Source organism: Lentinula edodes (assembly GCF_021015755.1).
Source record: "Lentinula edodes strain Le(Bin) 0899 ss11 chromosome Unknown C8R40scaffold_4, whole genome shotgun sequence".
In the NCBI taxonomy this organism is placed as follows: domain Eukaryota; kingdom Fungi; phylum Basidiomycota; class Agaricomycetes; order Agaricales; family Omphalotaceae; genus Lentinula; species Lentinula edodes.
The window spans coordinates 748146-774324 of NW_025764310.1; the positions used below are offsets into that span (position 1 = coordinate 748146).

The following is a 26179-nucleotide window of genomic DNA, read 5'->3' on the forward strand; positions in this document are numbered from 1 at the left end:
CCCAGGAGCACAGAGCAGGGGCACTGGACTGGATAGAAATGTGATGGACGGAAGGAGTGATAGAATAGTAAGAGCTTGTACGTCGAAGAACAGTAGGTCTTTCGGGATGAGGAAGAAGGAAGACAGGAGTATGACTTGGTGTACAAATTTCTGGGGAAGACAAGGATGATAAGGGTTTCCTCTTTGAAGGTGTTCTGTTATCAGAGCGGACTCCGGTAGAGTGGGTACGACGGTGTAATTTCTGGCGGATAATTGGTGGATCTTGTTGGATCCAAGTAAAAGATGGCGAATTCAAAGAGGACGAGTGCTGTAATTCAACCGAATCCCTTGGTATAACATGAGTTAAATCACGTCTGCCAGCGAAGGGCGTTGGAAATGCGCGTCCTGAATGTTCTGTAGACATGATAGAGAAATTAGTCAAAGATACATTGGGGATCCTTATAACTGACAAACCGAGATAAGGAATTTGACAACAGAAGAAGAATTTCAAGCAAGACAAGGCCGCAAAAGATAGACTCTCCCAGACTACCTTATCACCGTCGGCCCTGACATGTTCAGTGACACTGCGAAGTACCCACGTGACCTATGACGGACGAGCTCTAACTTAACTTAAGTCCCTGCAACTTATCTTTCTCCAAATGTCAACCAAGGACCGACATTATTGGAGTCAGCTTCGAGCAGCCCTCACAGCCGGCCACTGGTCCTCCTCATCGCCAGCCAAAGCATTCAATGGCGCTCCTCTTTCCTGGTCGGAGCTCTTTCGCAAATTCAACAAGCATTGCAAAGGTTACGTAGACGTAGCGGAAGTTGCTTCACAGACCCATGCTTTATCTCTCTTGCTCATTGCCAACTCTAAAGACGAAGATCAGGATGAACCTGTACGACCAGAAGAATATCCACTGGAACTCGGCGATGAATGTATTCTTGCATCGGAAAGGGTAGAAGAGGCTCGGTTGGGATATGACATACTGAAGAAAATAGAGTCTTCGAATTTTGATGTCAGTTTGTGCTCCTTGAATCCATCTATTTTCCTGAATAATACCTCTTCACAAGACATTGAATTTTGCATTGGCGTACTATGCATATGCTCTAGGTAATCCTTCCGAATGCTTGGATCATCTAAAGAAGGTTCCCGACGTCGCGCACGTACAAAATCACATCCCTTTGCCCGCGACACTCAGAGCGAACACACTGCGCGTCCCAACGGGAGGATCAAGTATAACTACCCCTCCAGCAGAAAGCATCGCAGGAACCGAATCGACAATATCTATTGCCGATATCAAGGATGGTCGCGCTTGGGCAATAACGGAAACTATCCGCAGCCTATGCTTACAAGGTGATCTTTATCCATATTCATCGCAAGACTGTATCTCATGTTAAACCACAGGAATGTCCCACGAAAAGCTCTTTCCTACCGATCCTCGAAAGGCCCTGAAAATATATGCTGCCTCTTTTCCCCTTCTCACAATCGTAGAAACCGAACTAGCATCAACTTTCGCCCCGATTCCCACTTCTACCGGAAAAATAGACTTCTCGTCGTTCACCAGATTCCGCGAAGTTTGGCGATGGGTTGAACGGTTGCTCTGGCGCGCTATAGTCCTCGGTTCCCGGACTCTTAATGTCCACCACGACCACAAAATTACTTCTTGTAGAGAGTCAGACTCATTCTGGACTTGGTTAGAACATTATTCTAGCTGTAGCGTGTACTGGCCATCAAATTTCCGCACCTCACATCGATCGACGATTTCAGTGATATACCTCCGGGCACTTGTGCTGCGGCATGGGGCAAAAACTCCCGAACCGGCTCTAGTAGGAACTGCCCGAAAGTCGCCGCAATGGATGAATACTGCTCGTAGTGTTATACAAGAGTATCGTGCCATTCTCAATGTCTCGACCAAATTCCCAAAGGCTGGTGAACGAAATCATAAAGTTGAGGATTTCGCCGAACAATGTGTCGCGGTATGGGAGGCTAGTGGAGGTGTGGGAGAATACGGTGGGTGGGTCCTCGATGTATGTCTTTAGATCCTAACTATGTGCGCACTCTCATGACATAATCTAGGTGCTCTGGTGGGCTATGCGATTAACGTTTAACTCATACAGCATTCAAAGGCATTTGACGCGGTTATTATACGTCTCGGGTGACATCCCTCTCGCTCGACGAACACTCAGACTCTACGTTCAAATTGTTTCGAAAGCTCATCAGGCTTCCACAGCCAGTGGAATCACAGGGGAAGAACTCGAACACGAAGCTGATACGGACCAAAGCTGGGTGCAAACTTGTGTCTTTGGTGCACGAATGTTGTGTAGGATCGTCTCTTCAACATCCGCCAGCGTTTCCACTGGTAGAGCCAAGGTGATTATGGACGATCTACGGGAAGCAGAAACGTTGATTGGGAAAGCAAAAACGCGATTAAATGTTTCGTACCGAGAATTATCTGCTAGTGTGGATTTGGCAGAGGGAATATGGTTGACTGTCATGGCCATCAAACGTGAGTGATTCTCTAGACATTTGATTCGTCGTGCTCACGGATCTCTCCCGTTTTTTTCAGAACATAACTCAGACACCCGCCCCTCCAATTTTGCAAAAGCCCATGCGTTGTTCCTACGCTCCATAGACACATTCCCCACAGCATCTGCGCATTATCATATAGCACTATCGTACGCACGATACATCCCTCCCACACCTCGTCTCTCTTCTGAAGATAATTACGAAGATAATTACAATCAAGGCAGCGAAGTTTTCCACGAGCAAAATCTGGAAAAAGCTATCTTACACGTAGCAACTGCGGCTGAGAGCAAACCTTCCGAGATTAGATATTGGCACCTCATCGGATTACTCTCAGCAAAGATGGAGCAGTGGGAAGCTGCGCAAAGTGCACTAGAGACAGGCGCTGCACTTGGGGAGGTTTCCGATGTTGCACAAAATGCTGAGGATTTGACTGATACCCAGAGCACCACAAGACTCAGTGTTCCTTCGCAAGGAACAGCAAAAGTTAATGACCACCCGCCACGTGCAATTGAGGGTTTGCCCCCTTCAGACCCTTCGCACTCAATTTTTGAAACTTTATTACCCCCGAACGAGGAAGATGTTCCTCCGGTGTATGCCCTTGGACCAAACACTACAGGTTTATCCCAGACCCAGAGCTTACCCCCGTCTTCAGAGCTGCTACAAGCCGTTGCTGATCATCCTGAACCATCGAGGCATGAGAAGTTTGAGTACGCACTACAGTTGAGGATGACGCAGGTAGCAGTGATAGAGTACGTCGAGGGCGCCGAGGGCGCAGCAGACAAGCTTCCCGAAGTATTCCAGTGGATCGCGGAAAAGCGAGGTATTAGCGGAGATCAGACTCACGGTGCGAAATCTCGTTCTTATGAACTGTGTTTATTTCCTGATAGTGATTCATTAGCCCGCTCTTCAATTGATATGGCGCGGTCGGCGGACATGAAACTCAGAACACCATCTGAGCTCGCATTGTCTATATCGGCTTCCAACTCACAGGCCGGCCATGAAGTCAAGGCAATACATGATGCTGCCGTTGAGCAAAGTCAAGACCAATCACTACACCGGCCATCCTTATCGAACACCAGTTCGACCGAGCTTCAGCCTCCAATTCCTATCATGATATCCCCCGCTACTCCGGACGGTACGGGGTCTCCTGCGAATGGCCAAAACCCGCTTGACGTCAAGAAGGAGAAGAGGAAAGAAGTAGAGTCGGACAACGTATCCGATAAACACCTCCGGATTTCTGCACACACTCACGACCGGGACGCGTCAAAATCGAAAAAAATGCAGCAAAAATTGAAAAGCCAGGTCCACAAGGGGAGTGCTCGGATTAGCACGATTTCGAAGAAAATTGGTCAAGGTGTAGTAAAGAATGGGAGTTTGAGAAGATCGAATTCCACACCTGGTAACAAGGACATTCTTTCAGATATGATCTGGTTTCTCATATAGATTTCTAGATTTTCATGCAGTCCTGCGTCCAACATCCTACCAAGCTTCATCGATTCACTCTCGCAGACGTGTAAGCGCCCCTTCGCCAGTACCTGAGCTTTTAGATGCCTCCTCTCCACCTCCGCCACCACCACCTGCCTTACCGCCGACATCCGATTCAAAATGGAACAGTCGCACTACGAAGGAAAATCGTTTGTTGAGCGATCTCTGGCTAATGTCAGCGGCTACCTTCAGACGGTTGGGCAAAATTGAGCAAGCAAAGGGTGCTATACAGGAGGCAGAAGTGAGGGATGAAACCAATCCGGGTGTTTGGGTGCAGGTATGTTCACTCATTAGTTGTAAGAAACCATTCTAACCTTTAATAGCTTGGCCTTTACTACGTTGCCCTGGGCCGGTCTCTTGCAGCAACAGAGGCTTTTCAGAAAGCATTGTTCATATCATCTGATGACGTCGATGCATCTGTCTATCTTGCACGCTTATATCTCTTTCCTGAGGAAATCTCCCACAAGAAGTTTAGAGAGGAAGCTGTTCCCGAGAATATTGACCTTGTGGCAGGATCTCTAGCTCATCTCACACAAGGTGCTGGTTGGGATATTCCTGAAGCTTGGTATTTTCTTGCAAAAGCGTATGGCATGCAAGGTCGCAAAGAACGGGAGCGAAATTGCTTGACCTCAGCTCTGAAGCTTTCGGAAAATAGGGGTGTAAGAAGTTTGGGCGCTGCTCTAGGAATATGTCTGTGATTTTTGCATTGCTTTCCTTCACGTTCGTCATTGCATATCTACGTTTTCGTTGGGAAATTTTGCATTCAATCTATACCCCTTCATTGCATGAAGCAATTACTCTACTCGATGCTCACTAATGTACTTATCATGCAAGGCCTTCACTCTTCTACTCGAACACGTAAAAGCGGATTGCCAGAAATTACTAGCTAGCGGCTAGAGCGAAATACAACAAAAAAAAACAATCCAATAGCAAAAAAGTTCACAACAGTCATAGCTAAATCCAAGAATATACAGATAGTGATACAAAAAGCATAAATTTCAGGAAAATCACAGCCGCCACGCCACACCGCGGTTAGATATAAAACATAGAATTTCTCATGTCAGGATGAAGCTAGAAAAAATGTTTCAGCACATGATAGATGGAATACGTTCCATACTCACGCCGCTTCCCCAAGACCTTCTCGCTGCCTCAAAAGTTCTCTGAGATTCGGCTGCTTTGTCACGTCCACTCCCTCCCGCAGTAGATGATCTATCATCCACCAAAAAATCGTTCAAGTAGCAGCGCCCCCGCTCACATGCAAGATCAGCATAGTAAGCTGGAGGCATAAGACTGACCGCTCTTGTGGCTCTGGCGTACAAGTAACTAGAATCATGGGTTCCCTGTTGTATTTCATCCGCGGTGAATTTCGTTTCATCATAGATGACAATGTAGTGCGTGGGTTTCGCGTGGCCTTGGAGTCCAGCATGAGCTTGGAGATAAAAATCGAAGTCAAAGCTGAAGGTGAGCAATGTATTAGGATAAGGAGTGGGGACATGGACGATTCAAAACATACACATTAGTGATTCCTCGGTCAACAACCGTCCCTGGTCTGGTATTGCCATTCTTATCAGCATATTGGGAATCAGTGGGATAGAATCTGGGAGGAGTTACGATGAGTTATCACAAAAAAAGTCACAAAGTAATGATACCTGGCATGATGACGTTTTCCACAGATGACAATAGACAGTAGAGGTCTATAGGGTGCTTTTCGGTCTTTCGTGTTGAACTTTTTGAACGCATTCAAGATTTGGGGTAATTCCTCGTTCAAGACGGTGTCGTACTGGCCCTACATATGTCGAGTTTATATGAATCAAGACGATATCAGTCATTGAACGTGATACTGACCTCTGAAACGCCATCTCGGAAAACAAAAACACGTTCTGGAAGTGCTTTGTTCTTAGTTTGATAGCATTGCAACCGTTCGACCATCATGTCAGTTAGTTCATCCAGCATCTATGAAGAGATTATTAAAATCATGATGGACAAAATAACTGAGGGGATTCACCTCTTTGACTTCATCCGATTGTTGGATGCGCAGGCTTGCAGGGTACTGGACAAAGTCACTGTCCACGCTAGCAACAACTGCAGCAATAGACGGTGTTCCCTCCTTACTTCCTAAAGAAGAATGAGCACGGTAGTAGACAAACCGTAGACAAACTAAGTCGTACCAGGTCCTCTGTACACATGATAAGATCAATGAAAACCGTGCCAGACGAGCGAGAGCTTACCGATGTGTGACGTCAATTCCGACTATCATAGTCGACTTTTTTCGAAGCCATCTCATAGCCACATCATCCAACTGCAAAGAGAAATTCGGTGTGAGCTATCTGCGAATAGCACACAATCATACTTCTCACCTTGTGGTTGATTCCTCCGAGCTTCGTGTTGACCTTGAGCGCCACGTTTGAGAAGTACTGATCTTGTTTGTTGGGCTCCTTATCAACAACCTTGGACAGCTGCATATGGACTGTTTGAACTCCCAGTTCGACATCACCAATTCGCTGAGAAAAAGACATAAAGATCTGAGTTTGCATGCAGGTATAACCAGAGCAAATCCTCACCTTGATTCCTGGATAGATAAAATTATCACGACGAGACAGAAGCACAAGAACAAAAGCGGGTTTTCGACCTTGAGCTTTTTGCACATGGTCCTGGAGAGTCTTCCTTATTTCGTTCAGAGCCCTCACTCGACCTGGATCTTGGTCGGGCGAAGGAAGATTGGCCAAGAGTAACGATGGTGGACCTGGGGGAACAGTCATTCCGCTATTCCGCATCTTCGTTGCGAAGCCATCTACGAGCCCACGCAATCGAGTATCAGTAGGCCCTGAAAAGACCGACGGCCCATCGCGGACTACGAGCACAGACCAACTTGAGAGTTGTGCGCCACGGTGGAATTTAACATCAAGGATGTTCCAGCCTCCATTGGCGACTCTTGGGTTCCCAACTCGGTAGTTCAGCCGTGGAGGAGGAAGCTCCCGTCCAGGTACAGCAGCCATTTCATTCGTCACTTCGACGCCGAACCCATGTAAAGGCGAGGTCGAAGGATTTGTATTCAAGCCAAGTTTCTGGAAGCCGTCACCCACGATGGCTTCTGCATTTACTTTCGGAGGATTGCACGCAACTTTGATCATTTGAGAAGTCTGCTGTTCATTAAGCTTCCCACGGAAGGCTTGTCCGGGTTCAATTTCGCAGATTTCGGCAGGAAGATAAGTCCTTTTCTTAGTACCAACGTCAATGACCGGAAGATCCGCTGCGTGCTTCAACTTGATCTTATACTCTGAATTCAAAATATTGTGATTAAGAATTAAACGAAAAATGTTCGGGAATAGTTCACCTTTGAGGAAATATTCTTCGATCGAGACTTTGCCGTATTTGTCAGAAGTAAACGTTGTATTTCGAGCCGTGGTCGTCGCAACATGCTGGAGAATATGACGGCGCTTATATCCGAGATGCTTGGTAGTCACTTTGACCTTTTTCATGAGCTCGTGAGGTAATGTGGGCATTGCACCTCTCGAATTGCGACTGAACGCAAGCAGTGCATCGGCAAGATTGCCAGGTTCAATGAAGGCGGTCATACAAGCATTCCTGATGATGGTGTGGATACATTAGCTGCAAGCCCTCGTTGCCAAGGGAGGAATAAGCTTACACATTGACCATTAATTGCTTGTATGTCGGCCTAACGGATGCGTAAAAGCCTTGAAATGCAGTGACCATAGGACTGAGATTAAAGCCTTGCGACGACGTCGGGAAGAAGTATTTGTTTTTGCCTACTCGGACGCCTGTTCGCACAGCATGTTGCTGTATAACCAAGTTCAGAGCAGAAACCAAAGGCAAAGGATCGTGACCATGAAATTCAGGTTTTCCTTCCATGTATCTGCAACGATACACTTTCGTTAGATAGATATTTCAGATAATCTCACACAACTTACTGTGTGAGCTGCGTGGGGTCCAACTCTCGAGTGAAAGTAACGGAGACCGTATACGTCGTGGTTACGCGGCTAGGAGAAGCACCCTCCTCGTAAAACGGTACAATGAAATTGAGGGGCTGGGGAAGCCGTTTCGCAGAAACAAGCCTTGCACTCCTGTCATGGGTAATATGAGGAAGAAAGGGTTTGCAATCAGGAAGCTGTTCGAGCAACGTGAATATCCGAATTTTGAGCCTGTTTATGTCGGTTTTAGGGGATATATCTACACTGTAATCATAAACGGGAGCTTTCGGAAGGCGAACAGGGAAAAAGTTGGTTCTAAGAGTGATAGGCGTGCCAAGTGTACCATACCCGGGCCTCAACGGACGACTAGGATCCTTTATCTGAAGAGAATTGAAAGCTTTCACCAGTGAAAGATCGTTTTCTTTATGAGATAATCGTTGATCCACTTGGGTTGCACCCTTGAAGATGACGGGACCACTAAATCCGCCTCTTCCTCCTCCTCCTCTTCCACCTCCACCTCCACCTCGGCCTCTGTCTTGGTAGCCACCACGGCCGCCACCACCACCTCGTTGGTCACCTCCACCTCTGCCTCGTTGAAAGCCGCGTTGACTCATGGTAGTAAGTTGCAAAGTTCGAAAGCTGCGGTTCCGAAAAGGATTGCAATCAACCGCTCATGTACAACTCTAATAGAATCTGGTTTGTGAGATCAAAATCCCATTGTTGTAATATCCGGCGCTGCGATTGTGGAAATGTGAATTCGGAACGGCCTCGCCAGGCCAGATGCATCGAAAGCAGTGTGCTTGCTCTTCATTTGGAAGATTTTTGCACATCGGCAAGAAGGTTAAGGTTCAAACTTCAAAATTGTACATCTGTGCCGGTCACTTTCCCACACTCTTGCTCACTTCAACTTTTCTTCTTAAAGTTCGATGGCTACCGGCTTGAAATCAATCATCAATAGATGCTTCAGGGCTCTTCACTAACTTTCACAAAGGCAGCCTGATTCAAATGACTGGCTTTCTCTCCAGAATCTTCTGGTGTGACCATTCCCTCCGACGTTCAAAGTCCGTAATTCGAACCTTGAAATGCCTGAGAGTTCAAGGCTTTAGAACGGTGCCAAATTTATACTAGTGAGAGAGAGCGCAACTTACACGGCTGAGAATTGATACTTAAACGATCTCTAGACTTCGATTTAACGATAACCGACTACCCGAGCCTCTCTTCTAATTGCCTTCAGCCTTTAATTACCGCCATGAAGATTCTGATTTTTGGGTACGAGTAACATCGTGACGCGATATCGATGCACCTCATATTAATCACGTCGTCTATAGTGCTTCAGGTTTCATAGGATTTCCAGCTGCCCAGGCCTTGATCAGAGCCGGCCACATTGTATACGGACAAACACGCTCCAGAGAAAATGTTCAACGATTTGAAGCTGAAGAAAGTGTGTTTTGAATATCGTCCGATGTCGGTTTCAGAGCTTTTCATCTAATCTGACTGTAGTCATTCCGATTGTCTGCGAACCCGAGTCGAATGCATGGCATTCCTTACTTCCGACTCTCGATGTAGTCATCGAAGCACTAGGAGGAACGGCTATCAAACAATTCGTCGCTGCATCCATTCGCGAAGGGGTTGCATCTGCAGCTCAGCGATTCAGGCCTTCCCATGCACCGAAACTCACGTATATCTACACCTCCGGATGTTGGGTGCATGGTGACAATCGCTCGGAAATTGTTACTGACACGACACCGATCACCATCCCAGTGGAACTAGTCGCCTGGAGGCCGGAACAAGAACAAACTGTTATAACACATACTACACTCAATGGGATTGTTGTGCGTCCTGTCATGCTTTATGGCAAGGGTGGATCAATCTTCGCGTCTGTATTCAAGCAAGCTAAAGAAGAGGGCAAAGTAACCTGGCCTGGAACACCTGGAGGAAAGCTCTCGGTAATCCACGCAGACGATCTAGCAGATCTGTATGTACGTTTAACGGAAAAAGCATCTATCGTGGGTGGAAAGATTTTTGATGTTAGCAATGATGTATTGGAGGATATGGATGCATTCTTGAAAAAATTATCTCAAATTGCAGGGCTCGAGGGCAAATACGAGTACAGGAATCCGACAAACAGTGAGTCTGCTACTTTGAAAGCCCATCAATGCCTCTGAATTCCTTCTTTTCGACCCAGTATTCGAGGTTGCCATGGGCACCACCGTGCTAGCAAGACCGTATCTTGGTCGAGCACTGCTGGGGTGGCATCCTAAAAAAATAGGTTTGACAGATGGCTTAGAGACCTACTACGCTTCATATCTGGCTAGTGTGGCCGAATCCAAGAGCAATTGACCACATGCAATGTATCTATCATCATATGTACCATTTGGTGTTCGCTATTCCGAAATAAGATGCCTTCGTTTACTTATGTTCTTCTCAATCTATTTTATCCCCGGCATCGTATAGACCTGTGTTTGTGGTTGTGACTATTTCTCTCCTCGGCGAAGGTCGCCAAAATCCTAGTCTCTGTGCAATGCCGGCGTAAACATTGGAAGCAACACTAATCCCTGCCTGTGCAAACAGAATAGCAGGAGCCAACATTGGAACCAACAGTAAGGCAAAGTCCTGCATATATCCAGGATATGAGACCTTTCCGAAGCTCGCAAGTTCGCGACAGAAAATATATGAGTACTTGCCTCGGGATGATAAAAGTCTTCCTGAAATGAGATATAGTGTAGACCATTGATTTCTTTGAGAGTTATTCGAACTAACAACCTAAAGGGAGAGTCGGTTCCGGGACAACTCCTTCATGCATGTTTTTCAACTGGCACTCACCTGGACCATGCAGGTTTGAATGGAGACAACCGGATATGAAACTTTTGGGACATATCCAAGAGCAATGTGTGATTCTCTTTGTCGTAAACTATCAACAAGGCGATAAATCATGTTGTATGACTAGCACCAAAATCATCACTGACCTACGTTATGCATTCTCCCTATGACCTTCGGGCTTAGAACACGATACCACCTACACAATTCACTCTCATCATCAGACTGCATGCAGCAGCAGCGAAAGATATCCGGAGAACTCACTGATAGATTCCTAATAGAGAGTCCCGCGAATTTTGACCGGGGGGAACATAACACAGAGGATGCTTGAATCCTACATCTCGGGCGACATATTTCAGAAAGGCAGCCTTTTGTATGTCGGGAGTCTCCGCAGTAGTAAGAGTTAAAGCAACGGAGGTTATTTCTTGCTCAGGATTCTGCATCGTACGAGGCCAAGTGGGAGCGATTAACTTGTGTATGTACTTAGTTAACGCTGTCGGCCGTACTTGTACTGACGTCATAAGTGATAATGCGCGCCCATTTGGCGCTGGTTCAAGGGACCCGGCTTACAAAGAAACAAGATGCCGGAGCTCGGTCATGCCATTGTCAGGAGAAGAGATCACTATTAAACCATTATTGCGGGATTTCGAACTTCGCGCCCAGTATTTTACCACCCAAATACCACTAAAACCAAATTAAACCACTGTTTTCATGTCCGACTCGAACGATAAAACCTCTTCATAAAGCAACTCCTTGAGCCGCTGTCGAGAGAGTTGTTCCTTACTCACTAAATCATTGTCAGTCAGTCAAAGTGGAATAGCGAACTGTGGAGATTACTGACCATCGAACTCGAAATAGTTGGGATCCAACGGGGGTGCAAGAGGCTCATCCTCAACATCATGGTACGCACCAACGTAGGGATGTGCAAGAGCTTCCTCTGCAGTCATTCGTTTCTCTGGATCGAATGTCTGTATTTTCGTATTCAGTGCTGACAAAAAAAGAAGATTATTTCCGCGCTCACTAATGTTTTTTGTAAAAAGTCGATAGCGTCCGCCGATGCAAGAGGAAACAAGGTCTTGAAATTCTGTCTTTTACGGAGAGGCATCGAGCGCAGGTATTCTCTTGATCTTCGGGCATTGATGGCATGGAATTCTTCCAGCGTTGGAGTACCTTGATCAACGCATTCAGTAAAAAGTTACTGTTTGTGACGTTGTGTAAAAGATACCTATGACATGAAGCACTAATTCAAGTTGATGTCTGTAGTCTCTTCCAGGAAACAACGGCCGTCCACATATCAACTCTCCAAGTATACATCCTACAGCCCACATATCAATTGCCTGTGGATTGTTACTCGGTATCTGAAACCACTGCGCAGTAGTTCAGATAACTCACCTTTGTGTACATATTATACGACAACATATTTTCTGGTGCACGATACCATCTCGTCGCCACATATTCCGTCATTACTCTGTCACCGGTAGCCGCCCCATATGTCGTTGGATGAACACTTCGAGCAAGTCCAAAATCGCAAACTTTCAGGTCGCAATTTGCATTGACAAGCAGATTCGCAGGCTTAAGGTCCCGATGGACCAGATCCGCACTATGGATTGTCTTCAAGGCACGAAGAGTCTGATAGATAAAATACTGGGGGGGCTTGATTGAGGGAGAGTTCCTGCAGAAGACAAAAATCTGTTTCACCTGCGCGTGGTCGTCGGAAAGTTGCTGTGTACGGATAACTTTGTGCAGATCCGTTTGCATGAGTTCTTGAATGACTAAACTCCAAAAAGGAAACGGATCAAAGGTGTAGTAGAAGTTGTTGTTGCGGGATAGCCTTGAATTTGCGAAACGTTGAAGTAAGCAAAACTACATACAGTACAGCTCCTTGAATGAGTCTAGCGACTCAGGTTTGATCATGTCAAGAATTGAAATAATCTGGTAGAGTTGTGTTAGAAAGGTAACGCGATATTCTTTTATTTCAGAACGCACATTTCCATTTACACACGACTCTGAAAAGTACTTCAACAACTTCACCTCTCGTAACGTGCGCAAACAGAATATCGTATGCTCGAAGGGAAGTACTTTCTTGATGGCGACACGTCGTCGACTAGGTTTGTGCAGTGCAGCGACAACCTGGCCATACGCGCCTTCACCTAGGGGATATAATAACTCGTAGTCTTCACCTATCGTAAAGTCAAAAAATCGAACAAAGAATCACGAATGCAACTGAGTGTAAAACTCACCGACATCAAATACAGGCAGTGGTTTCTTGACTGTTTTGCGAGTTGGTACTGCTTGCTGCATGCCGGCGGTTCAATTGCAGTTTTCAAGAAAGAATGTCTGTTTATTGGAGAACGAAGGAATGTGAAATTGAGTGTCGCGAAGGAAGATCGTATGTAGACGGTCTTCCAACCCTTCACCAATTAGAGAACAATCGCGAGAGCAGAGTCCACAGGCCACCGCGAGAGAGTGTGTGTGGAGTGGAAGAATGAAAGTCAGCGAAAGACCTAGGTAATATTAAATATGCACCCGCTATTACTGATAGTGATACGTGGTAACGTTTTGTAACGCTGTGGAACTTGTGTGCATATTTGATCCGTCGGACGAAGAGGAGCTCGACGACGAGTTGCTTCACGATGAGCGTCCCGATGCGACGCCGGAAACGAAGGAGCAGGTACCGTGTGCAACAGCCTCAAATATCCAACACGCTGAAACAGAACAATGCGGTGTCAGCTTCCAGTTGAGACCTCTTTACTCCTCTTTACTCTTGCTTAAGGTAGTATTTGGCCAAAATACCGCAACATGACGGATATTTTGCAACACGAAGACCACTCGTACATAACGTCGAGCTGATGGTAACAAGGGTCCCACAAGGTCCCACAGCGACCTTGCGCTGCAAATCCAGGAGGTCCGGTGCTATCCGATGTGGCGTAATCAGACCTGCATGATTCTGATTGTTGGATTTCTAAAAAAAAAAATCTCTCCCTATCCGGGTCCCTCCCTGTCCCTCCCTATCTTTGAAGAAAGAAGCACACTTTCACAGTGATGCACATGAACTTGTGACTTATTTACTGCGTGCTTCGAGTAGGTGTGCCTCCGGGCTTAGAAGATACGCGATGCACATATAGATATGATAGCCAACTCAAGGGAGCTGTAAAGTTCGCTTGGGATAAAGTACATGGGTACGATACAAACGTGAAACACACAGTAACTCCCGTACTTCACGCTAGATTACTCTTTCTTAGCCCGTTTAGCTTGGAACGACTCCAAACCCTTCAGCCGTTCAGTCAGTGTAGGATGAGAATGGTGATAGGCTGAATATCTATGGAAAAAGAAGTGAGTTAGTGTAAAACCAACAGAGGCGACAAAAACAAGTTACTTACAACCAGTCCACCCAGACCGTTGACAAGTTTTTCACATGAAGCGTGATTAATGCCCGACCAAGTCGGTCGCCCATATCCTTCATGCTTTCTTCCTTCAATTGATCCTGAAGCTCGCAAGCGAAACGGTCCGCTTCCCATTCAAAGTGTCGACTGACGGCGTTCATCCCAATGCTAATGAAAGCTTCCAGGGGAGTGAGTATCATCTGATAGAAGAAACAATCAGAAACATGATGGCAAAGCTGGATGTGAAACTGACCTGGAATAACAAAAAGGCAACGATAGTAGGTGGTTTCGCGGCGACATGCTTAGGGAAATCGAATGACCGAAGTAAGGGAGGTGCATGAAGAAAAGCGGGAAAGAGAGCAAGGATCGTGAAAATATGGAATTGGGAGATGGCCATCATCTTTGTCGGATGCAAATAGTACCAGTGACCAAGTTCGTGAGCTGAAAGTCAATCAATGCGTAATCAAGACATTATTATAATTCTACGCACCCAGAACAGCTTCAACTTCCTCGGGCTTGCTTTGTTGCATAAGCGTATCGAAAATGACGATGTGTTTACTCTATAAGTCAGCTCAGATGAGTACATCAGGACATTAAGGTGATGTGCCTACATACCCAAGGTAATCCGAAGAAGTAGGCGTTACTGTGCGAGCTGCGTTTGGAACCGTCAATCTCATACAAATGTTTGAGAGGGAAGTGTAATTTTCCCGCCAGAGATTCGACACGACTGCGAAGCTCTCCATCCGACAAGGGTGTAAGTTTGTTGAAGAGGGGTTGGATGACGGTAGGATATAGTATGACCATGAGAAGCTGGAAGGAGATCATGAAACCCATTAACCAGGGGACAAAACGGTCGCCAGCCCATTGGAATATGTATAAGAAGGCAGCCAAGAAAGGTGCTCCCAGCGCGAAAGCGATGAGCCAGCTTTTCACTAGGTCACCGACAAAAAGAGCCGGTGTCGTTTTGTTAAACCCGTGTTTTTCTTCAAGCACGAAGGTTGAATACACGGACAACGGAAGGGTCGGTAAAGATGAAAGCAGATACATCGTGAATGAGAATATGATTGACTGCAGAATCTGATCGTCTCTCATGATCAGATACTGAACACCAAGATTGGACGGCAATGTCGCTCACTTCATAGTCCGTTCCGTAACCGAGCTTTCCCAAGATGGTCCCAGCAGCTCCCCAGCACCAAGCATAAAATCCGTACTGCAGCATTGCAGAGTCGACACATTGGCTGAATAACTTCGAAAAAAGCGCAAACTGAGCTTTGTCTTTGCCATATATCTGGGATTTTGCAAAGTCCTCTTTGCTGATATGAGGTGCAAGCGCCTCAGGTGGGGATGTTTTAGAGTACAGAGGATACTGGCGCAGCCTATATTGTAGCAGTTTGGTAAATAATTTCTCAAGTTGAAAAACCCAAGTAGACGTACAACAAATACGATTCGAAAATCGTCACGCTCCATGAAAATACTTGAACATAGAATTTCCAATTAATAGGATCTACAGAAACAAAAGCCAGGTGACGCTGAACATCAGCAAGCCCAGAATGAAGAAAATCCATTCTGCAACTAACGAGGAGGGAGGAAAAGAGTTTCAGACTTTCAGTCGACACGTTACAGCACGTTACCTCTCAGTGTATTCCACGTGGGCCTAAGTATGCCTAACACGTGAGTTTCTTGGCGGGTGCCTGCGGGTGCTCTTTTCCAAGTCTTGGAATTCTGACTCCTTATCGTCGATGGCAAAGCTCCTCCCTTTTCCTACACACTATTGTACGACTTCCACCTCCACAAACTTTCTTTTTCCTCCATTTCGTACAGGAACATAAAAAATCTCGCAAGTAAATGCACCGACGGGCCTAAGGAGGCTTAAGGGGCGACAAAGTTGACCCCGCTATCCTCTGGTCAGTCCCTCTGGTGACCAAATAGCACACATCCACCGAATAATGAATCTCTCCATACTACATCGAAGAGCAAGATGTAGACTTGCAATTCCCTGTCTGATGTCTCGAATCATCGTCAGGGCTCCTTTTTGAGAGCTTCGCTTATCAATTAGCTATTTTTAATAATACAACTATCTATGCAGTGCATCTGTAACATATATAAAACGTACTGCTCTTGTCATGGATCCCGAGTCTAGCTGTTCTCAACCCCCCTCTCTCAGTGCTGGACACATAAAGAGAAGCTGTATTCAACGTACCTCAACCTGTGCCTTCATCATGCCTCAAATTTCCGCTGTTGTGTTTGCTGCTATTGCTCTTCTTGCGATCATGATCGCCATTGATGCTACCCCAATGTACGTGTTCCCCCCTTTTACTTCAATCTGGGAGTGCTCATGATCAAGACGCAGCGATCGCCTTACTGCGAGGCATGGCAACCTCGTATATCACCAACCAGTCATTCGCGAGTCTGTTGGTTCTGAGCCAGGCCATCGTACGTTGCGTAATTTTAGCGCTAACTTGACTGCTATCAACATGGTTTGTCCTACCAGCTCGCACCAAAGAAGAACAGACTACAGAGATGATAAATGCTGCCACCGGAGCTACAGTTGCACTTACTGGTGCATTAGCTTCCACTGGTGCTCTTCCCAAGTTGGAAGGCGCCGCGCATCAAGGTGTTGAAAAGGTGAACACGGCAATCCACCATGTACAAGACAAAGTTCACAATGCGACGACGGAAATGAAAGTCGGAGAAGAGAAAGTAAAACAGCACTTTCCCTTCCATCACCACCCTCAGAATTACGATGAACGTAAGCCTATACCTTCTTTCAAACGTATACTGTGTTCAGTCCCCTTTTCAAGCATCTCAGGCTAGACGTAGCATATACACTTACGCCCCCGACGTAGTATCAAGACGCAGATCGCCCTACGACGACTAGATACGATCTAGACAGGTGGGATGCGTTTTTGAGTGGGCGGGTCCGCTGGTCACACATTCTTCTTTGCGAAAGGGTTTCGGAGACCATGAGCCGGCGCAGGAATATACTCGACGCCGTAGAAGTTATGGGATAAAGCTGTTGCGTTCATTACAATGGCGCTTGGCCCTCAGAGGTTTTTGGCGCTTTCTTTCGCTTGCTGTTTGTATTCTATCCAGTAAATAGGTATGTAAACACGATTACCATCTCATGCTTCACTTGATGTACTAGAAAGGGCAGCAACCTGCCCCAACCTACCTTCATCTTCTTATCTGATCCCAATGCCTTAGCGGTAGCGTCAACTTTGCCAAGCCCGGTTGGGCATCGTCTATTTGATGCGGCATCCTTGTCAACAATGATGCAGCGACTGTTCCGACGGAGCGTGTAAAGAGGTATAAAAGCACACTGTTCTGAAAACTTTGATCTCTGAGCTTAGCTGGTCTAAGTCCTTTTCGCTCTGCTGGACACGATATTTAGCCGTCCCACTTTACTCGATTCTCTCATTTTCAAGTTGACAAAATAATGCCCAAGCTTCCTGCGGCTGTGCTTGTCGCGTTCTTCGTGATAGCCGTCCACGCCTCTCCAATGTAAGTGGCTTTGTTTCCCTTACACCAAATCGTATGAGTAGTGTTGACAATGACCTGCAGTGATTACAGGCGCATTTTGGCGAGGCAGGACGAACTCGTACATCATTACCCTGTTGCTCGCCAGTACATGCAAAGTAGTTATGGGGGCTACGATCCTACAGGTGGTGGTGGTGGCTATGGCGGTGGTTATGGTTCCTCAAGCATGGGTGGTTACGGTGTTCCGGGCAATGGTGGTTTTGATCCAAATACTGATCCTAACGCCTCAAGTATGTTTAGTGCTCGTTCTGACCCCCCAATTTCGTTTCTGTTTACAAGCCGCTGTTCAATCCTTAGTCGGTCCGAAAGCAGCGTTGATTTCAGCAAGTACACAGACCGCAGTAGCTACTGTGGGTGCACTGGTTGCCACAGGTGCCCTTCCTGTTGTGATAACAGGTACAAAAAAGGCGGTGAACAAGACCGTACAAACAGTTAACTCAACCTATCATCATACGAAAGAGAAAATGCACAACGTGACGACGCATATTCTTCATCCTTTCCGTGACAACCAGGAAGAGAAGAAGAAGACGGATAAGGACGATCATACTAAGGGAAAGAAGGATGAAGGTAGAATCGTTCACTCTTCTGTTCATATCCATGGTGCTAAAGTCTGTCTATCGAAGTATCCCGACGTGACCTGATCGATGTGATGGCGAGATCATTCAAACACTCTCCCAGAACATTCTATCTTCAAAGCAGTTCGTCTGTTGACGTGGACGAACAGGATAGCGATTCTGGAAAAACTCGACCTCATTACGAAAGGGGAGATGTTTTTTCGAGTGACTCCAAAATTGATTCTGCTTCATCTTCACAGAGACACCACTGGGAGATCACAGACAGCGATTGGGAATTGGGTGTTTCGCACGATGACTCTAGAGTAAACTATTCGGAATAGCTCGTCAACATTCTGCGGCATACATATCTGTTTCGCTAGTTTGACATAGTTCCTCAGTTGCTGGAGTAGGTACTAGTGGGTGCTACATATATACATGAATGAAAATTGTTTTAGCCAGACACGTACGTTATATATAGATACAAAATCCCGAAGAGACCTTCAAGAGAACAAAAATCCACTGTTGTCGTTAAGCTGCTCCTGCTTGCGCGATCTCGCAAGCTTTCAAGCTGGCGACTGCTGATAAACTTATCAAGGGTGTGACGAGATATGAAAGCTAATTTCACAATTAAACCCATGTCAGCTTGTCTGTTTAGCGAGGTTTGGGTTTGAAAAAAACACATACTGCCAGAAACTTGGCTACGACCATTTTCTCCTGTTCATCTGCTTTACTCACATCTGCTAGCGCTGTTAAACGTAAAGCAGTCGGTCCGATAGGCATCATCATCATGGAAAACCAAAGGATTGGGTCGTCTGAGAGCAGGTGTGTCTTGGCCGCGAGGCCATATATAATTGGTATACTGATACTGTGGAAGTAGGTGGGTAAATTAAATGTACAAGCTTTTCAGAGCTCGACTTACGCAGGTATTATCAGAAATCTAGCCAGAAGTACACAAACAGTAGGGGTAATGGGTATGGATCCAGAGTCTTGCCCTTGCTGCATCTTCTCATAGGTAGAATGAAGCTAGTATGTAGTGTGAGTCTTACTAGACCACAGGTTGCACTTTATAACGAGGTTGCTTACTTTAACTCCAACGATAATGACTTGTATGCTCGCAAACAGGTTACCGACATTGCTCAAACTCACAGTTAACCATGCGAAAAATACCCCGTCTTTATCAAAGAAGTGATGGTGCAAAGGATTTATCAAGCCGACGAAAACACCTGGAAAGCCACGAAATCTCAGTCGTTATTTGGGAGATCAATGAAGTACAACATACCTAGGCAAGCGCCCAAGAAAGGCGCATTACAAAATTGATAGAGAAAATAACGGATTGAATGAACCCAGGAGGATTTGGGTTTTCTCTTCACGATCAGAGGTGTACTTTCTCCACCATCCTCTGCAACATCTTCGCGTTCGGAAGACTCGACATAGACAAGGTCGGTATGTTCTCGTTCTATGATCGGCTCATCATTATCTCTGTCCGTGTTGACCTTCAAGAGAGTTGGTCCAAGGCTGAACGTCAGGGTGTTGGAGATAGCTGCGTTTATAAGAAAATAACTTTCGGCACGATGGATGGCGTCACTCAAATCTCCGCCAGATATGGATGTTAAAGCTCCCGACGCTGAAAATGACTGCAGGAGAAGGAGGGGAAGGGATGTTGCGTTATTGAAAGTGATTGCTGGAGTTACCCATCCGGGTAACCTGAAGATTTTGGTCGCAGTAGTCCCAAGGACAATTGAGATGATGTTATATCCGAATGACCAGACTTCGGACAATAATTAGATCTCTGGATTTCGGAGATAAGATGAGTTGCAAGACACATACTAATTATAGGTGCAAATTTTAGAATAGTGTCTGTGCTGATGCCAGACCCAACATTGACGAATAACAGACAGGGCATGAACAACTTGACAGCTAATTTCGAGAGATGAACCGCAGATTTATTGTTCACGAGCCCAAGATATCCAGCGAGAGTGCCATAGAAAACTGTAAGCAAAACGCTCGCGGCGGCTTCGAGTGAGCCGACAAAGGCTGTTAAAATGGAGGACATGGAGGTGCGATAAATCAAGGGTGACGGTCGTTCATTATATGTTTGATTTATGTCGAGCCACTGATGTCATTGGGGCGCAGCAAAAGTTTGGCAATGGCTCAACAGAAGTTTGACAACGCGTGCACGATAAATGGAACTGTAAGTACAGTTTCTCAATCAACTGTTCTCATATCCATGTATATCTATAGGGTACAGTATAGTATTAGCATAGTCAATGGTATCAAGTATGAAAGATTATGGAATCATATGGGTCGTGTGTCAAGGCATGTATCAGAAATATTGCAAGCCTCTAGGAAAAGGTTCGTTCTACTTGATCTGATTTCAACATGAACAGGCCCCACTATGGTCTGTTTGCTCTTCTGAAAGACCTACGACTTGAACGCCTCCCGGAACGCCTCCTCGACCTCCGTCAGTTCTCTGAGCCTGTGAACGTATAATATACAAGGTCAGCATGAATACATTTCGTGCGGAAACGGAATCCGGACCTTGGATTGACCCGTTCCGTTAGTCCATAATGCCGGTGTGTCTATTATCTTCTCAACTACTTCCTGAAAAGTCTCCTTGACATTTACTGACATCTTTGCTGAAGCTTCGATGAACAGCGAGTTCATACGTTCAGCGAAAGCGGATGCTTCAGCTGTTGGTACTTGACGGGAAAATTCCTGTTCAGTAGATGATGTGAGCACAGTTCATACTAATTAAGTGCATAAGGATGAAGCCGAAGCCGGACGTGCCTTGTCTACCTTGTTCCCCACAAGAATCTTTACGACAGAATCTGAAACATAGGTTTCCAGCTCACTGTACCACCGTGGAAGTGCATCGAAGGATTCCCGAGAAGATACATCGTAAACTAGACAATCGAATGGTATCGTTGTGGTAATCGAAACGAAAGGGAAGTTGTGCCCACCGAGAATGATCCCTTGGGCACCGCGGTAATAAGAGGAGGTTATTGTGCGAAATCTCTCTTGGCCAGCTGTATCCTGAGCCCCCAGAGAGACAGTGCGTCAATGTAACGAAAACACCAGTCCATGACAAGACGTACCCATATACTGAGCTTGACCTTCTTCCCATTCACGTCCATCTTATGAACCTATCCAGTTGCCCACCAGTCAGTCTACTGTCTGAAGTACTCTTCCTCCTTCTTGAAACGCAAGAAACATCACCCACCCACCCTAAAGTCCACACCAATTGTCGCGCTGCTTTCATCTTCAGGTAACCATTGCTCGTCGGAAAACCTCAGTAATAAACTACTTTTTCCTACTGATGAGTTGCCTATGAGAAGCAGTTTGACGTTGATTGTAGATTGCGATCCAGTTGGTGCCATTGTATGGTCAAAGAGAAATACGTGAATGAGTGATGGTGGAAACGTTGCAAGGAGCGATGCGATGTCATCTATTATCAGTGGTTGCACGTGAATTATCCACTCTCACAGCTCACAGGTAAGTACTTAGTATTAGCTCAAATAAATTGTAAGTGGGTAGATGGCAGAAATACACGCGACTGCACTAAGGATACAGCAAGATGAAAGATATGCTATGGTATCGAATTGTCCAAAATGATGTGCGCAACTTGCGTAAAACGAAATGTACTAGCTACTGGTGAAATCAAATTCATCAAACATCGCAGAGCCAGTGTACTGTTCTCCACCGCTGATCCCTCCGACTAGACTTCCAGACCAACGGTAGTAAACCCCGTCGAAACTGAGCAAAGTATGATCAGTGGAGAACTGAGCTTGGAGAACGCCCTCGTCTCCGAGGTCGATCCCGATGTCAAATCCAGATGTTGATGCAGTAACATTGACACCGGAGCATTGAGTACCAATAATGGCCCCGTTCATAGAGACGTAACCGCTAGCATACGGTGTCCCGTCTTGTGAAGTACCGTCGAACCAGACGAGGGAGTAGGGGCCGAGTCGCCCGTGGCCCCAGTGCCAGGTTCCTACTGCATCAGTGAAGGGTATGTCTCCCCAATTCTACGTGGCAGTTATCTATGAATAGAGCAAGGAAATTCGAATAGCAAGTATGCTGACCATATCATGATACCCAGATCCAGTGAACGATACATTCTGACCATTAATCTCGAGTTGAATGGTGGCCTGAGAGTCAGGGATAGCATTAGCCCAGCCGATATTGGGCATAAGCTGCATAGTTTCGCCAGCTTGAGCGGCGGAACAAGGGTAGTGCGCAGGAGCAATCTTTGGATGAGTTCTTTCATTAGTCGGTCGAAGTGACGTGAAGAACAACACTCACAGATTGCATAGAAATCGTGCCTGTAACCCCCATAACATCAGCTGAGTCGATGACGACTTCATAAGAAGACATATCCGAGCTTCCGTTGAAGCTAAGTCCAGTGCCCTCCCAAACGCCAGAAGCCCCGTCACCATCAGTTGTAACTTGGGCATCGGTGGCAAAAGCACCATTCAAGTAAAACACGTCCGAATCCGGAGTCTGGATGCTGAGCAGCACCTCCAAAGTCATAGTCGGACTGCCCGTGAACGGGAATGCGGTATCGGGCGCGACAAAGAAGGTAGCAACGACAGAATAAGAACCGTCATCCGAGATGGCGTCAAAGTAATACCATTCATACGTGGTCGAATTCACGTTAGAGATTTTGAGTGAATCGAAAGATGAAGCAGAAGAAGTGTACAGAACGTCACTGGCGCCTACACCGACCGTAGGAGGAAATGTGACTGTGGCTGCGTGAATGAGGGTAGGTAAAACGAACGACCATAGGAAGAACATTGCGGAAAACTGCTTAGTGGAAAGAGTGGGTAATGGGGAGCACATAGACAGTATTGACCGTCTTTTTGACCTTTCCCCGTAAAAGACCTTGTTCTGCTCGCGGAAAGCGTTTTGACATCTTGGCTGTTCAGAGAACAATGAAGTAATTTTCGGCAGGCGCCTAGTTATTCAAATCAAGCGCTTATCAAGGGGTCGAGGACTCGAGGCACTCTCGAGGTGCCCTCCCATCAGCCTCCCAGACTGGGCATCCCGCAGCATCCATACGGGTCCCAGCTCAAACTGAACAAGGACTACTCATTCCGGAAGCTAGGAACGGTCCGGGAATGTTCCTGACAGAGGTACCCTCTTCTCAATACCTTGAATACAAGGACTATCAAGGTTCCTGAGGCCTGTCAGAGGCAAAAGAGAGCAAGAGCTCCTGTTTGGGGATCACTAAGAAAGGAAGAAAGTAGTCGACCTGTTGTCGACTACAGCATGATGGAACTTGATTACATCCGCCTTGGGCATAACTCCGTGTGAGGAAGTTTGCAAATTGTAGAATCAAATCCTGATCATCATCGAGTGACAGTGAGTAACCCTCTCCTCAGCTGGGGCAGGTTCCAAGCCAAATGACCCTCTGATTTTCGAAATCTTCTGTTGATGTTGATGATTTTTCGGTGTGCAGTGTGCGTCAGCCCAAAATTTACGCTAATCCACGCCAGACGGAAATCTAAAGACTTCATATCTTCCCTCCTCTTTACTTGTCACGATTTTGGCTGTCTAGAATTATGGTTCATTAGCACCTCAGCCTGAGCTGGTGCGATGCAGAATCACGACACGCATGTAGTTTGAGTGAATTTGCTATCCGTTCTGGATCGTCTCAGGTCTCTTTGGAAGAAGAAGTTCAGTTTTCCTTCCCGCCTCATAGAAAAAGCGCGACAGATGTGATCATGACTCTCTTGAACCCTCAAGTTGAAAGTGTCAAAAGGTATACATTCTGTCTTTGGGAGACTGCCATGTTCCAGCAGTCTAGTTTTAGCACTCCATAGAGGCATCAGTACGGCAAAGTGATGATTGAGTTAAAGATGATAATTGGCAGCTTCTGATTGGTCAAGCTTTCAAGCCCTAACTGGGGTGGTCCTCAATTATCAGTACGTCACTAACACAGGCTTATAAACCTCATCGTCCTCTCCGAAGGCCAAAGGCTTTCAGCCAATGTACACTTTCTCATTTCTGTTCATGGAAACCTCGGATAAAGTAGCCCAGCATGTTAGTGCAATGGGCATCATATTTGCCATATCTTTACTGGGTATGTTTTCTCCATGGAATGTTTCAACACTGAGATTGATCTCGCCCTTAGCTGTCGCTTTCCCAGCGTTATCCAAGAAGATTCGTTTCTTATCAATACCAAAAATCCTTTTCTTTATTGGAAAACACTTTGGGACAGGTAAGATAGTTTTGTAACTGGGCGAAAACACATTTCTTGAAGCTATTTGCAGGGGTCATTCTGTCTACGGCATTCTGTCACTTGCTACAAGACTCCTTTGAAGCATTGACATCGAGTATCGTCAAGTCTCGTTATCCTGGCGTCGGAGAACAAACCGGCTTTATAATGTTCGCCTTAATTTTGGTGTAACTCACATAGTTTTGATTTATTTACTTCCATTCAGATTGGCCTCGTTAATAACCATCTTCCTTGTTGAATGTACGTGCTCACACTTAAGAAAAAAATCCGTAATTCTAAATGTGATTGCTACCGATATCTCGACAGATGTCTCAACCTCTTATGTCGATCATTTACATGAAGAGAGCGAAACATCTGCATCCCAGGAGCACCCGCAAAGAGAACCTACGAGCTCATCGCAAGTCCAAACAGCTCACAAATTTCATCCGGTCAATGAGAGTACCCATCTTCTCTCGGCCTCAGTTGGCTCGACTTTCTCGAGCTCAGCTCTTTCAACCTCAGTTCGCTCTCACCACTCTCTCGAAGCATCTTTCATACGATCTCCACCGAGGATGCATCACTATCTCTCTTCGATCGTAACCAACTCTCCTCGTTATTCAAGAGGCAATGACTGCTTTTATATCATAAACGATCTCAACTATCATTTAAACAACGGAGAATATCACCTTGTAGGTGGGAAAGGCTCGTGCGTATGCGTATGTGTGTGTCCGGCTGGAAAGGGTACCGAAACAATAACACAAGGAGCCAGGTCAAGGCTTGTGGTGCAAAGTCCTGAAGATGTCCAACACGATATCGCTAGTAATTATGTGCCCCATGATGATGATGATGATGATGTAGAATCTCAGAGACCATTACTCAGTAGAAAAAGACAGGTTGTTGGAATATTGGTCAGTTGGATTTGAATCTCGGACGCACAGTGAACTTATACGTTTATCCCACAGGTTCTGCAACTCGGGATAATGATCCACTCTTTAGTAATTGGGCTAACATTATCGATAACATCAGGGGCTGAATTTAGTAAGTTACCTCTAACCTTCTATCATACCATTGTTCGCTCATTCTTAATCTAAGCGACCCTCGTCACCGCCATCATTTTCCATCAGCTATTTGAGGGGCTCAGTCTCGGGATTCGAATAGCAGCAATTCCTCCTGACGAAGGCGATACCTCTCCACGGCCATCAAGATCGTCTTCGCCTTCAGCCTCTTTAGCTCGCAAGTCGCATCATTCAGTACTACAACCTGTCTTAACTATTCTTTTCGCCCTCACGACGCCTCTGGGTATTGCAATGGGTATGCTAGTTTTTTCCTCACAAAGAGGCAAAAGTATGTCCTTGTTCTCTTTCCCGTTCTGTTCAACGTGCTTATGCGCTTCTGCCTTTACTCCCTTCTAGCATCTGAAGCTCGCATGCTTCTTACCCAAGGCTTAATGTCCGCCATCTCGGCAGGAATGTTGATATATGCCGCAACGGTCGAGATGATGGCGGGCGATTTTGTGTTTGGAAATCTGGGAGGGCATGGGACTGGGACCGCCGGTCACGGTCATTCGCATGGTAGCGAATTCATCAATGGTGACGATGAAGACGATTCATCGGATGCCGAAGAGGAAGGAATATCTCCTCGACGGAGGGTTTTGGCTGTAGGCAGTTTGCTCGCTGGTGTGTTGGCTATGGGCTTGATCGGGTTAGGCGAGTAAATGTGGTGTTCGGTCACCTGCCCTTATAAGCTGG

At 46.1% G+C, this 26179-nt stretch overlaps 12 protein-coding genes across 12 annotated transcripts; 5 read left to right on the forward strand and 7 right to left on the reverse strand.

The window, feature by feature from the left end:
• The first annotated feature begins 593 nt into the window (after positions 1-593).
• Positions 594-4844, forward strand: C8R40DRAFT_1141430 (uncharacterized protein). The gene is made up of 8 exons (XM_046229484.1): positions 594-998; positions 1054-1336; positions 1388-2010; positions 2060-2489; positions 2550-3353; positions 3408-3908; positions 3961-4271; positions 4318-4844. Exons 1-8 carry the CDS (start codon positions 639-641, stop codon positions 4690-4692), a joined length of 3687 nt encoding a protein of 1228 aa, XP_046090478.1. The 5' UTR covers positions 594-638; the 3' UTR covers positions 4693-4844.
• On the reverse strand, positions 4845-8537 carry C8R40DRAFT_1270700 (Piwi domain-containing protein; the record flags this gene model as incomplete). The annotated part of the gene is made up of 14 exons (XM_046234043.1): positions 4845-5065; positions 5116-5449; positions 5508-5591; positions 5644-5780; positions 5840-5947; positions 6000-6109; positions 6163-6170; positions 6223-6293; positions 6352-6495; positions 6556-7271; positions 7329-7579; positions 7641-7868; positions 7924-8303; positions 8328-8537. The coding sequence occupies 14 exons, from the start codon at positions 8535-8537 to the stop codon at positions 5027-5029; spliced, it is 2820 nt and encodes a 939-aa protein (XP_046090479.1). The 3' UTR covers positions 4845-5026.
• Positions 8538-9172: 635 nt separating this feature from the next.
• On the forward strand, positions 9173-10263 carry C8R40DRAFT_1166628 (NAD(P)-binding protein; the record flags this gene model as incomplete). The annotated part of the gene is made up of 4 exons (XM_046230881.1): positions 9173-9192; positions 9252-9364; positions 9424-10050; positions 10109-10263. The coding sequence occupies 4 exons, from the start codon at positions 9173-9175 to the stop codon at positions 10261-10263; spliced, it is 915 nt and encodes a 304-aa protein (XP_046090480.1).
• Positions 10264-10347: 84 nt separating this feature from the next.
• C8R40DRAFT_1035799 (uncharacterized protein) lies at positions 10348-11183 on the reverse strand (the record flags this gene model as incomplete). Its single annotated transcript, XM_046223531.1, has 5 exons — positions 10348-10536; positions 10587-10713; positions 10774-10834; positions 10890-10939; positions 11005-11183. 5 exons carry the CDS (start codon positions 11181-11183, stop codon positions 10348-10350), a joined length of 606 nt encoding a protein of 201 aa, XP_046090481.1.
• A 165-nt stretch (positions 11184-11348) lies between these two features.
• On the reverse strand, positions 11349-13477 carry C8R40DRAFT_597231 (mitogen activated protein kinase). Its single transcript, XM_046235573.1, has 9 exons — positions 12981-13477; positions 12727-12920; positions 12612-12672; positions 12439-12512; positions 12133-12384; positions 11966-12077; positions 11762-11910; positions 11582-11708; positions 11349-11527 (listed from the first exon to the last, which is right to left on the reverse strand). Exons 1-9 carry the CDS (start codon positions 13039-13041, stop codon positions 11436-11438), a joined length of 1122 nt encoding a protein of 373 aa, XP_046090482.1. The 5' UTR covers positions 13042-13477; the 3' UTR covers positions 11349-11435.
• Positions 13478-13968: 491 nt separating this feature from the next.
• Positions 13969-15688, reverse strand: C8R40DRAFT_1036275 (peptidase family M48-domain-containing protein; the record flags this gene model as incomplete). The annotated part of the gene is made up of 7 exons (XM_046223568.1): positions 13969-14059; positions 14121-14323; positions 14377-14564; positions 14614-14683; positions 14739-15200; positions 15259-15499; positions 15558-15688. The coding sequence occupies 7 exons, from the start codon at positions 15686-15688 to the stop codon at positions 13969-13971; spliced, it is 1386 nt and encodes a 461-aa protein (XP_046090483.1).
• Positions 15689-16342: 654 nt separating this feature from the next.
• On the forward strand, positions 16343-17001 carry C8R40DRAFT_1066474 (uncharacterized protein; the record flags this gene model as incomplete). The annotated part of the gene is made up of 4 exons (XM_046225785.1): positions 16343-16419; positions 16474-16556; positions 16615-16872; positions 16925-17001. 4 exons carry the CDS (start codon positions 16343-16345, stop codon positions 16999-17001), a joined length of 495 nt encoding a protein of 164 aa, XP_046090484.1.
• A 558-nt stretch (positions 17002-17559) lies between these two features.
• Positions 17560-18624, forward strand: C8R40DRAFT_1166632 (uncharacterized protein; the record flags this gene model as incomplete). The annotated part of the gene is made up of 5 exons (XM_046230882.1): positions 17560-17624; positions 17685-17890; positions 17940-18227; positions 18284-18537; positions 18595-18624. 5 exons carry the CDS (start codon positions 17560-17562, stop codon positions 18622-18624), a joined length of 843 nt encoding a protein of 280 aa, XP_046090485.1.
• Positions 18625-18742: 118 nt separating this feature from the next.
• On the reverse strand, positions 18743-20267 carry C8R40DRAFT_1036290 (auxin efflux carrier; the record flags this gene model as incomplete). The annotated part of the gene is made up of 6 exons (XM_046223571.1): positions 18743-18829; positions 18899-19079; positions 19134-19237; positions 19298-19437; positions 19494-19982; positions 20042-20267. 6 exons carry the CDS (start codon positions 20265-20267, stop codon positions 18743-18745), a joined length of 1227 nt encoding a protein of 408 aa, XP_046090486.1.
• A 160-nt stretch (positions 20268-20427) lies between these two features.
• C8R40DRAFT_597386 (ras-domain-containing protein) lies at positions 20428-21649 on the reverse strand. Its single transcript, XM_046235574.1, has 6 exons — positions 21439-21649; positions 21310-21357; positions 21175-21247; positions 21002-21117; positions 20753-20929; positions 20428-20690 (listed from the first exon to the last, which is right to left on the reverse strand). The coding sequence occupies exons 1-6, from the start codon at positions 21589-21591 to the stop codon at positions 20589-20591; spliced, it is 669 nt and encodes a 222-aa protein (XP_046090487.1). The 5' UTR covers positions 21592-21649; the 3' UTR covers positions 20428-20588.
• Positions 21650-21855: 206 nt separating this feature from the next.
• C8R40DRAFT_1036054 (uncharacterized protein) lies at positions 21856-23008 on the reverse strand (the record flags this gene model as incomplete). Its single annotated transcript, XM_046223553.1, has 3 exons — positions 21856-22239; positions 22297-22461; positions 22517-23008. The coding sequence occupies 3 exons, from the start codon at positions 23006-23008 to the stop codon at positions 21856-21858; spliced, it is 1041 nt and encodes a 346-aa protein (XP_046090488.1).
• A 1194-nt stretch (positions 23009-24202) lies between these two features.
• Positions 24203-26145, forward strand: C8R40DRAFT_1066478 (ZIP zinc transporter-domain-containing protein; the record flags this gene model as incomplete). Its single annotated transcript, XM_046225786.1, has 8 exons — positions 24203-24296; positions 24348-24434; positions 24487-24601; positions 24658-24692; positions 24759-25339; positions 25394-25469; positions 25524-25775; positions 25844-26145. 8 exons carry the CDS (start codon positions 24203-24205, stop codon positions 26143-26145), a joined length of 1542 nt encoding a protein of 513 aa, XP_046090489.1.
• Between the last annotated feature and the right edge of the window lie 34 nt (positions 26146-26179).

Coding starts and splice junctions, on each gene's coding strand:
- C8R40DRAFT_1141430 (XM_046229484.1), top strand. CDS start 639: ATGTCAACCAAGGACCGACATTATTGGAGTCAGCTTCGAGCAGCCCTC. Junction 2,011..2,059: donor ACGGTGGGTGGGTCCTCGAT/GTATGTCTTTAG, acceptor GACATAATCTAG/GTGCTCTGGTGGGCTATGCG. Junction 2,490..2,549: donor GACTGTCATGGCCATCAAAC/GTGAGTGATTCT, acceptor CGTTTTTTTCAG/AACATAACTCAGACACCCGC.
- C8R40DRAFT_597231 (XM_046235573.1), bottom strand. CDS start 13,041: ATGCAGCAAGCAGTACCAACTCGCAAAACAGTCAAGAAACCACTGCCT. Junction 12,673..12,726: donor AGTCGTGTGTAAATGGAAAT/GTGCGTTCTGAA, acceptor CAACTCTACCAG/ATTATTTCAATTCTTGACAT. Junction 11,528..11,581: donor CAACTATTTCGAGTTCGATG/GTCAGTAATCTC, acceptor ACAATGATTTAG/TGAGTAAGGAACAACTCTCT.
- C8R40DRAFT_597386 (XM_046235574.1), bottom strand. CDS start 21,591: ATGGCACCAACTGGATCGCAATCTACAATCAACGTCAAACTGCTTCTC. Junction 21,358..21,438: donor CAATTGGTGTGGACTTTAGG/GTGGGTGGGTGA, acceptor GCAACTGGATAG/GTTCATAAGATGGACGTGAA. Junction 20,691..20,752: donor ACGGAACGGGTCAATCCAAG/GTCCGGATTCCG, acceptor ATACGTTCACAG/GCTCAGAGAACTGACGGAGG.